Source organism: Papaver somniferum, chromosome 1 (assembly GCF_003573695.1).
Source record: "Papaver somniferum cultivar HN1 chromosome 1, ASM357369v1, whole genome shotgun sequence".
NCBI classification, from domain to species: domain Eukaryota; kingdom Viridiplantae; phylum Streptophyta; class Magnoliopsida; order Ranunculales; family Papaveraceae; genus Papaver; species Papaver somniferum.
The window spans coordinates 78954987-78966785 of NC_039358.1; the positions used below are offsets into that span (position 1 = coordinate 78954987).

General features: G+C 35.7%; 1 protein-coding gene across 1 annotated transcript; it reads right to left on the reverse strand.

The window, feature by feature from the left end:
- Positions 1–2728: 2728 nt before the first annotated feature.
- Positions 2729–6599, reverse strand: LOC113340553. Its single transcript, XM_026585706.1, has 9 exons — positions 6573–6599; positions 5984–6103; positions 5677–5775; positions 5444–5581; positions 4732–4952; positions 4530–4627; positions 3497–4123; positions 3119–3240; positions 2729–2764 (listed from the first exon to the last, which is right to left on the reverse strand). The coding sequence occupies exons 1-9, from the start codon at positions 6597–6599 to the stop codon at positions 2729–2731; spliced, it is 1488 nt and encodes a 495-aa protein (XP_026441491.1).
- Positions 6600–11799: the final 5200 nt, after the last annotated feature.

An 11799-nucleotide genomic window follows, 5' to 3' on the forward strand; every position in this document is an offset into this window, starting at 1 on the left:
GATGGACCATTTCCGAGAGGCGACATACGCACTCTCACCTGAAAACCATGCGAAAGCCATACAGAAGATTAGAGATTTGAACTGCGATTGGGTGGCTGATTACATCGAGACAATCCCACCTGAAGCATATGCGAATGCCTATTTCAAAGGTTGTCGGTATGGACGAACATCTAGTACTCTAGCAGAATCAGTCAATAGCTGGGTTCTGGTTCACAAGAAGATGCCTGCATCTGCTCTTCTTGATCAGGTTAATTGAGTTGTGTGTGTGTTTTGTTGTTTTGTTGTCTTTTTATTTCATGTTTTGTCACTTTATGCATTGATGAGTTTTTTTCTCCTTTTCAGATTAGGAGGAAAATAATGTGTTTGATGGCGGAGCGTCGTGAAATTGGTGCTAATATGATGACTCCATTAACCCCTGAGTATGAAGAAAAGCTTGTGGCTCTTCAAGATGAAGGTTTGGCTTGGGAAGTATTGGTTGCTAGTCCTACCGTGTTTGAAGTTATTAGTGAAAGGTCTCACATGGTGGACCTCGAACACGAGACTTGCACCTGTCAAAGGTTTGGTTTCTTATGCTTTTTTCTTCTCTTTGTATGTTCTTTTTTTTAAGAATGTGTATATCCACTTTACATTAGATATATGCATGTGTTAATAATAGTTACAAATTTATTTTGCAAGTGTAACTTAAAGATACACATCCTGTACATGCACCTGTAGCTAGCTAATTTTGAGTGTTTTATGATTTGTATGTGCAACTAACTGATTTTTGATTTGTTTTTTGTTTTCTTCCAGGTGGCGCGTATATGGTTTTCCTTGTGCTCATGCTCTTGCAGCCATACGCAAGATTAAACGTGAGGCTATTGATTTCATTTCACCGTATTTTACAAGCGACTATTTTAGGAAGACTTATATGCATGCCATCCAGCCGATTCCCAACTACAACAGGCCTGTTGAATATCATCCAGACGACACCGTCAACCCACCTACCGTGAAGAAGCAACCAGGTAGACCACCAGGGAAAAGGATTATAAGTAAACACGAGAAGAAGGTGAAGAGGAAAGTTCATTGCAGCAACTGCAAGGAAACAGGTCACAACAAGGCAGGTTGCAGGAATCCTCGGAAGTTCACACCCCACTAGCTTGAGCCTAACAAAATTCATTTCTGCAACTAATGATTTGATTGTTATTTATCTTTGATTATTTGTTTTTTTAGTTTTCTTCATGTTGGTTTTCATGGACCAAACGTTTTTATTTTTCTTCAACGTTGATTATGTGTAAGGATGATTCATTCAGATTTTATATTTTGTCAGTTCACAGTTGAAATGCATTTTATTCTATTTTTGATTTATTGTATACGTCTGATCAGTGGTCAAATGCTTTCTGTAACTTTTGTTTACACTCAAATATATGGATGTGTAACCGGAAGTTACACTGCTGTGATGCATGTGTAACATTAGCTTACACATGATAAATGCTGGTGTAACTTTATTTTGATTTATTGGGCAATCCGATCAATGGCTTGTGTAACTTCAGTTTACACTCAAATATATGGATGTGTAACATTAGCTTACACATGATAAATGTATATGTAAACTCAGGTTACACTTTCTGCATCAAATTAAGATGTGTAGTTACTTAACCTGTTGCATACTTTCTGAAACCTGTACACACAGCAGTAGTAGTTCTAACAAGATAAAAGTTTTTAATTCAAAGAATTTCAACCCAAAAATATTTTGCAAAACTAAGAACTGCTAAAATCTACTAACTGACGAAATTTAAAAGTTTCTAACAACATATTTTCCAAGTCTAACATCTGTTTGTGGCTAACAACATATTTGCGAGTATAGAATTTTTTCTAATCCTAATGACTGCTTTACACATCTCTAGATGGATCCGAAAGAATCTTGTATAGCATGCTTCCTCTCATGCGGTTCAGCTTGTCAGTCCACCATAGCATCATAGTTGAGGTTAATTTTTTGTCAAGTGGTTTATTCTTCATCCTGATCTTCATGTAATTGCATACACATGGAAGACAGTCAGGAATTGTACCTTGTGGGGGCGCATTGAGATTCTTGGCATTTTCATTCATCCCAAGAGCAAAAGGACAGCGGAGTCTCAGTTCTGTAGTAATTGCAAATGCATATTTCTTGGCTTGAAGAAGGTGTTCACCCTTGAGTTCCTTAACGTTTGACGAGTTCATGTAGGACCAAGGATTAGAGCTCCTCAAGTCATACTCCAGCAGTTTGTAGTGTGTGTTGTTGTTGCACATTGGGGCGAAAAGTCTGACTGCATCGTTCTTGTACTTGACATACTCCTTCGCAAGCTTCGGAATCCAAAATTTCTTGAATTCTTCGTAATCCTTCAAGTAAGAGATCTGCAAAAACCATTTGGAATGTCAAACTCACATTTTTAATCAAAAGTTACAAATGAACAAGTGATTATGTAAACAGAAGTTACACATAGGGCCTTGGGTTTTACACTGGAAAAAAATCTTGAGTATGTTATCATAATCTTACAACATATACTACACATTATAAATGCAATAAGATTTTAAATATATCGAAGTACTTACGTATGCTTTTGGCGACAGGAATATCGCCTTGTCATACTTGCTGTTAGAGTTCATCTTCGTCCTCAATCTGCTAATGTAGAAGTCGATGAATTCTGACTCCAAGAAGGATTCTTTCTTTGTAAGCTGTATCATTAGTTCTCCAGATATATCAAACAGCTCGCTACCATCTTCTTTGCGTTCCATCCAAGTAATGTCTCTGCATTACAAAGAAGTAAACTATTATCAATCAAGATAACAGAATCAAGTAGTAAAATACAACAATCAATAACAGAATCAAGCCTACTTGGAGTCAAGCTACTTACGTTTTCGGATGAGTATTGAAATATTCAAGCACTTTATTCTTTTTCTCGCCTTCCAGCCTTTCGATAACTTCTGAACCTTTCACATCGTTTCTCATTGTTCCATCATCTTCTTCAGCAACCTCAGCCATTCTATCTTCTTCTACTTCTGGAACTGCGGCCATTTCTTCTTCATTAGCTGTCTTAATCCTCTTTGAATTTCTTTGATATTGTTTCAGATCTTGTGTTGGGATTTTTCTATTCCTCAGCACACGTTGTTGTATGAATGATGGTTGCCTTTCTCTTATTGTATTCGCAGCTTCCTTCAGTAACTCTCCTGCAGGTTTTGGAGTTTTTTCTAATCCAAGGCTAAAAACGTTTTCCTGCGTTGTAGCTGCGCAAACAAATATAGGCAGAATCTCAGTAAAATTAGCACATGTATGTAACTTAAAGTTACACAAGCCAAAATAATAATGTACTGTATGTAACCTCAAGCTACACATGCCTTTTACAATGTGTAACTTGAAGTTACACTTCCATTACAAACAAAACACACTGTATGTAACCTCAAGCTACACATGCCTTTTACAATGTGTAACTTGAAGTTACACTTCCATTACAAACAAAACATAGAACGGAAGAGTGGTTACCAGTTGAGGTAGGTTCTGCATTCTCCGTCACTGCGGGTCCATGTTCAGTTTTGTTAATGTTGCTGACGATCTCATCTATCATTTCACTCACTTCAACATTCGTCATATCATCGGGGTTAGCTCCTAGTTGCACCAACCTGTAGGTCTGAGCATTGTCAGGCTGTGTTTGCGGTGTTGTAGCAGTTATCACCATGGAGTCCTCAAACTGTGTTGAAGCAGAACTGTCATCAAAAGTTCCAGGAGTTGGCTGAGTTGGAGCAGTCATAACCAAACCGTCACCAACAGTTGCAGGTGTATCCTCATTGACTTTTGCAGTAACATCATCACCTACGGCTTTTGCAGCTACATCATCACCTGCCCCATCCACAACTCCACCATCTGCAGCTTTCTTCTGTGCCTCATCCGTAACAGGTGTCTCTTCAACATCTTTCTTCTGCTCCTCATCAACATTATTTGTAGGAGTGGGCTTTTGCTTTGCGACAGGCCTTTTCTTTGGTGGAGTCTTGCAAGTTGTCACACTCTTCATACTCGAACTATATGTCCTGAGTGGTCTTTTGTGCCCCTCTGCAGCAGTTTGAGCTTGCAGAATTGTTGGCGTATTTCCAGCTGCAAGGCTCATACATGGAACTGCACAAGTATTGAAACGAGAATTAGGATGATGATGATGATGTTAAATTTTTTTAATAAAATTTCAAGAAGAATATATCATGTGTAATCGACTGGCTTGGATAACTAATATGTGTAACTTCATGTTACACATGAATATGGCATGGATACCTAGTGTAACATGGAGTTACACATGCATCTAACTAGTGTAACCAGAAGTTACACATGCATGTGGCATGTGTAACTAGGGATTACACATCCATATGATCAGTTTACTCAACATTTATTAAGTCTAATCAAGTTAAACAAGCAAGTTAAAAATGAACAAGTAAAATATGAAATTAAAAAGGTTCAAAGACCTTAGTGTCAACTAATTGGGTACCTCTATCAAGTTAAAGAAGCATATTAAAAATGAACAACTACTTACATTCTTCATGGAAGGAAGTTTCCGCGTCATCTTTCTCTTTCTCTTGCTCAGTACTTCCATCTCCTTGTTGCTCTGTCTCAACTAATTGTAACTCTCTTCTTCATGCTCAGTAGCTCCATGCTCAGTACCTCCATGTACATCATCTTCATGTTGCATAAACTCTTCCTGGGTCACTTTGTAAGGATCAATACCCATTGCTTGCATAATTTGGCAACTAAATTTGTGAACCTTGAATTCCGCTGTTCCTGAAAGGTCCCCTTCTGATATCCCTTCTCTTGCAATTGCATACACTGCTTTAAGCATTGCTTGCTTTTCTTGCAGTTGCTCTTTCAGATGGCTATTCTCAATAGTTTGCGCTTTCAGCCAACTTTGCAGGTCGTCCTTGCTGGGTACCACGGTTGATATACCCAGCTGCTTCTCAAGCTGTGAAAACTCAGCCACAAAGCTAGGAGTTGGCTGCAATTAACAGATGGAGAGGTTAAAAAGAGATTGCAAAAAACAGTTGAACATTCTAAATATACATTTTTCGGTTGTATGTGTAACTTAAAGTTACATAAGCACATTTTATATGTGTAACCTATAGTTACATAAGCACATTAGATATATCTAATGTAAAGTGGATATGTGTAACTAAAGGTTACACATATATCTAATGTAAAGTGGATATACATATAAAATGTGTAACCTATAGTTACATAAGCACAGGATATATATACAAACAGGATATATATGTTACATAACCTATAGTTGCATTCACTTGTGTTATCTTTTGCATGTGTAACTATAAATTACACAAGCACATTTAAATGTGTAACTTATAGCTACACATGACAATTTTGATTACATCAAAGTTTTATCTAAATTACATTACCATAAATTTACAAAACCTAAACCAACTGACATATAACACTTACCGAAAACTGTGTCATGTCTGTTTTCCAAATGTAATCAGAAATCTGGTATATATCCCATCTCCCAACCCTCGGGATATCTTCCTCGTGGTTCTCAACTTTCGGGATTAATCCTGCTGGCGTGTGTTCAGCAAACAATAACTGCAACATATAAATTTTAATTAGTCGATTGAACAAAAATATCCATCACGTAACACTAAAACTGCTGGAATAGAAATTACACACAAGCTTTTTACCAGTAGGTATTGCACACAAGCCTTCACATTTGACAAACAACTAAGATTAGTATGAATCTCTTCAAACAAGTGCTCGTGTATTAAATCAGGCCACGACACCTTGAGCACCGTATCATAAGTTTCAACGATACTAAGATATTTCGCGTTCACTCCATTGGCATTTTTGTCGCCAAAAAACAATACACAGCAAAGATAAAGACCTATCAGGCACAACTAGATCCTTTTCATCAACTTTCTTTCTTTTCCCACTTTTTCTCCTTTTTGCCATAAGTTGTTTTATCTTCTCTAAAATGTTTGTCTTAGTCACCGTCGTCTGATGCTTTGTAGATTTGATATCGGTGAAGTATTTGCTGTATAAAACATTGTCAGTCAAATCACTAGGACAATAGTACTTTAACAGCTTCTGACCCTTTCTGCTTCCAATCCTCTGCATGCAAAATATACCAGCCAGCTTTGCCGGTGTAGACTCTATAATCTTATCATCAACAAACTTGAATGAACATGGTGTCTCACAATCCATGTCAAAGCAGTTCAAGAGCTTCAAGACGCCGTGTTTGTTGGTAGTTATCTGTCTTGTTGTAGTTGGTACAGTTGTATCATAGTCATCGTAATACATCATTACGAGTTCTCCGTAAGCAGCTCTCCTAAGATATCTATGAGCCCTATCAGTCAGTCCTATAGGCTTTATCACCTTTACTAAATCCTTTACTGCATTCAACGACTGCCTTAGGTTTCCTGTACACATCACACACAAAAATAGCATGAGTCAGTATGTTGTGTACTTATCAAATACACTCGTTTTTAACTACAAAATGAAAATCATGTTACAAACTATGTGTATTTGCCAAGTACACAAACTGAATCATTCTATTCCGTGTTGTGTAACCTTAACTTACATGCATATGAAGGTTTAAAGGGGTCATTTTTTTATGTCCAACTATAATTTACAAACACAATACAGTCATAGGTTATATTTTTGCATGTGTAACTTTTAGTTATCTAGGAAATTGCCAAATCAGTTATGTTATTATGCATGTGTAACTTGTAGTTACACAGTCAATTGGCAAGTCAGTGATTAGATTTTCAATGTGTATCTTATAGTTACACAGCCACTTTGCAAGTCATTGGTAACATCTTGAATGTGTAACTCACAGTTAAGATGTGTAACTACAAGTTACACAGCCACTTCTGCAAGGCTCATTTGTATGTGTAACTACAAGTTACACACTCAATATACAAACCACAACATAGTGGTGAGATTTTGAATGTGTAACTTAAAGTTACACAGGCCCTTGTTTGCGTAGTTATACATTCAAAAGCATCACTTACATTAGAAACTTTTAAATTTCTTCAGTTAGTAGATTTTAACTACAAGTTACACACTCAATCCTAGACATTCTACAAGGCGTAACTTTAACTTACACATGCATATTAATGAGTAACTTTAATTTACACAACCAATTTTCTATGTGTAACTACAAGTTACACATCCTAAACACAACCAATTTTTTATGTGCAACTACTAGTTACACATCCCTAGGCAAGTCAGTGGTGACAGGCTCACTTGGTATGTGTAACTATAAGTTACACAATCAATATACAAACCACAACACAGTCAGTGGTTACATTTTGAGTGTGTAACTTATAGTTACACATGTCCTTGTCTGTGTAATTACATATTCACAAGCATTATATGATAAATAAACATGAGACCATGACAACAATAGTTTTCACAACTTAGTACCTGTAATTGTATCATCTTTTCTAGGGGGATTCATTTTTCCTTTCACCATTTTTATTCCAAAAGAAATTTGATTCCGAATCTGCAGTTGATGTAGTAATAAAATCAAGTTAGTTGATTGCAATTCAACTTAGAGTTTCTAGGGTTTTCAAACAGTAACATCTTAGAAATGAAATCCACTAAATCAATCAGTTATATCACATCCATGACTTACCTTTGTTTCTATTTAATCAGTTATTTCATGGATTTTATGCACAAACGATTGTTCTCCTTCTCCGATCTGTAAAATTATCAGTCAGAATGAGTTATGTTTGTTGTAATCTCATTACAAACCCTAGTTCAGAAATTTTCGACCCACGAATCAGTAACAACAGGAATCAAAACTAACAGCTTCAAATCAAAACTTACCTAGTGATTAATCGTCGGAGTATTTCATCAACAAGAATCAGTAACAACGGCGATTTAGGTTTTGAATCTGAAACTGAATCTGAAACTGTTTCTTTTGATTTTTTTTGGTTTTTGAATCTGAAACTTTTTCGATCTGTTTCTCTGATTTAGGGGTTAGCAAATGATGAATAGTTTTTGATCTCGATCTTTGTTTTGGAACAGATTTCAGGAAGATTTCTTGATTTTTTGGGTTTTTTTCTAGATTTCTTTCTGTTTCAGGTGAGTGAGATTTGTTTTCTCTCTCCTTGGAAATGAAATAATGGCGTCTGAACGAGAGAAAGGTAGGTGACGCCTCTTATATACTTGAGGCTAATTTAGTCTTTTCGCTTTTATTAAATTTATTTTTTAATTCAGGGCCTACTAATAAAACTCTTTTATCTAGGGGCCTCATATCATGGGTTATCCATGGGTTGGGCCTGAGCCTAATTTCCCGAAAAAGGTTTTGGGAAACCATTAAAGATATAAATAGAGATTTTTAGCTCATAGCTAAGACAATCTAGAGAGTGTGGTTTTACCCCTAGAAAAGGAGGTTTAACACGCACACCTAGAGAGAAGTTTGTGAGGCATTTGATTATTGCAAAACCAATCTTAGCAAACAGTTTAAGGTTGATCCACTGTTTAGAGAGATTGTGAGTGTAACAAATAGAGAATTGTAATAGTTTTCTTATTCATAATCTAGAGAAGATATATTTCTTCGAATATGGTTTATTTTGTTTTTCTGTTTTCTAGTTATTCGTCTATTATTATTCTGAATTCCGACTCTATAATAATAGTCGTCAAGGTACAGGGATCAATACAGATCATTCATAGTGGTTATATACGCATATAATTTCAAGCACAATGGTTATTGGTATATTTGAAAAATGCTTAAAATGCCATATTGCTATGCAAAAAAAAAAATTGGCAGTGAAACTTGACAATTGTCAAGTATAATATGGCAAGTTTTAATTACAAGGCCGGTCTCAAGAAATTATCTTGGGTAGTGTTATTCAATCAAGTTTGATCAACATGACAGAAGAGGGTTATCCTTTTTTCTTTGCCGTTATTCTATAAGAATTAATAGAGTTCGATGCACGGGCCAATGGAATTAGTAACCACTCCTTTAAATGGAAATTTCCTTCAATTTCACCGGTAACAGAAAGAAATCATAGATTTGCAAACTATAATAAAGATTACAGTTTATAAATACCTTCAATTGTTTAGTTGAGTATCGACACAAATCCCCCTCGCGACCTTTAAAAGGATATTTGTAATAGCTTTTATTCTAGTTTGGAAGGTTACTCTATTCTTTACTGCTTTATTACCTTTTCACCTGCTATAGTTGGTTTACATTCTTTTAGTTTGGATTTGTTTCCTTTATAAGGGATCCTCATTAAATTCTGCGTAATACTTTCTCCAACTCTTATTCTTCTCTGAGCATTATTCTGAAATCTCTGAAGAACTTTCTCTGTTAATTCTCTCTTATTTTCTTCAAAAATCGTGTGTTCTTTCATTAAATTCTCTCTTGCTTTCTGTTGTGAAATCCACTCTGCTTTCATCATACTTAATCAATGGCTCATCATCAAAGATATTTCTCATCTGCTCACATGTTGGGATTTTTTATGATTGTTTTATTGATTCTGTTTTCTTCTTCTTCGCAACTCTGATTTTAGAGTTTTTCTTTTCAGGAAAGCGCCTGCAAGAAAAGCTACTCAGGATGAGTCTGAAGCTCAGTATCTTCAAGGAATCATAGAAACTCATGATCTTCAGAGGTTTCTTATGCTCAGCCTAAGGGGGTCTTTAGAGCTTTAGGGTTTCTTATGCTCACTAGATCAAGTCAAACAGAACTACCATATTTGGATACTGAAGAGTACCACCAAATGATAGCTTGTCGATCTAAATACGACTAGCAATAACAAATCTATCAAAAGATAAATTATATCTAGTCGGATCCCAATCGATCAAGATTGTGCACGAAGCAAATAAAAAATATAGGAAACCAATAAGAAAATCTTCTTGTCTTCAAATCTTCAATAGTCTTCTGTACCTGCACAATGACAAACTTGATTCTAACTTATGATGTATCACGCACACAACATAATATATGAACAATGGATGATCACAAATTAACATCAGATCTAAAATCTGATGCGAACTACCGCTAATCTCTTGATCTAGTTTGAGTGACCTTATGTCAGAAGAGAAGGATCTCAAGAATAATCAAACTAGGTGCAATCAAGAGTTAACAACCGTTAGCCAATTAAATCAATAATCATAAACTAAAATAACAATGCAATTCTATTTTCTCATCAATGCTCTAGCTATTAGACGCTTTTGGATCCCAAAAGAAGTCTTTAAACTAGCGGACGTAGGAGATTTTGGCTATTAGGTTACTCTCCTCTCCAAGATAGTATTACAAGTAATACTATTAGTTGGCTACAACAGTGACTACGAAATGAAGTTCCTTCCTCATGATAAGTTTGTAAAAAGAACAAACTTCACTATTTGTAGAGCAATGTAGTTTGGAAACCAAGGAATTTCCATAACCGAAACTATTCTCAAGATATGAAATAAAGCACCTAAATTTGGTTTTGGACAACTCAACATTATCTAGCACTTAGCTAATATATCTTTCCATAAATATGTTTTGCTTGATGGTAAAACAAAAACATATTCGTTCGAAAATCTCAAAAGATTCTCAACCATTTCGGTTTGGGATCTCACATTGAGTATCAAGGAATATCTTTGAACAATTAATAAATAATATTTCAACTCATGTTCAGGTTACTCATTATGTCGACATCTTGAACTTTCCTATTTTGCAAACCCAGTTTCCAAATCACACAAACCCTTAAGTGTACGTGATTGTGAAAATCAGTTTTTCCTATTGGGACCGTAACTACCTTGAATCCCGACGTAAGTTAGGATCGATTCTACCTTGACTCCGAAGATAAGGTACCTTGACTCCGAAGATAAGTTAGGACTGATTTTACCTTGATTTCCTATATAGGTTAGGATCGATCCAACCTTAATATCTTCAATGAAAACTAGACCTTCAATCCCATTGATTTATTTTCAACTAAGAAACAAGTTCGTACGTCTACTTCATTAAACTTATGTAATTAAAGATAGTTTTCTAGGCATGAAACCAAACCTATACACTACACAATCTAGTAACGAGTATTATGTCGATGTCGCAATTACAAAGTTCAAAAGATAAGCATTATACTTCGTAATTCAATATACCAATATAAAGCATTCATAACTATCACTATATTGTTCCTTGACACTTTGATCACAATATGATGATCAGTCTCTAATACTAGAGTTTCATGTATATTAGTAGACCAGATTATTTCATTACTAAAGATTCAGTGAACAAGGGTTTGCAATTGATCAATCAATTGTCATTTTTTACAGACTCTTTAAAACTAGACTCAGTATTTAAGGGACCTTTCAGACACCATAAATGTTGTGACTACATTTTGGACCAATAAGAATTTGACAACTATAAAATGACAGCAAAGCAATGATGACTGGAAAAAGATGTAGATGGGGAAAAACGAGTTGCTGGATTTTAAGGAATTAAGGAGACGACCGTGCGGAGGAAAATCCTTGAACCGAGCGAACTGTCTAACCTCACACAAATGCACTGCAAAAAAAGAGTACTTTGAATTCGAGAGATCAATCTGTAGGACTCCGGCCTAAACCAAGACAATGGCCGTTCCAGAGTCAATTCGGTCACAAGAGAGGATGGGTCGATCTGTAGGAGGGAAGCTGAGAAATGTGTGAGATCAATGGTGATCGAAGATTGTAGGTGTGTTGTGTATTCTGCATGAAGAAATAATATAAGTTCTGATTGATTAAATTTTGCTCTGTTGAGAGTAATTTCTTAGATGTTGAGTTCTTATTCTCTTGTTGTCTTTTTGACGAGAGATTGTCCGTCGTTTCAATTA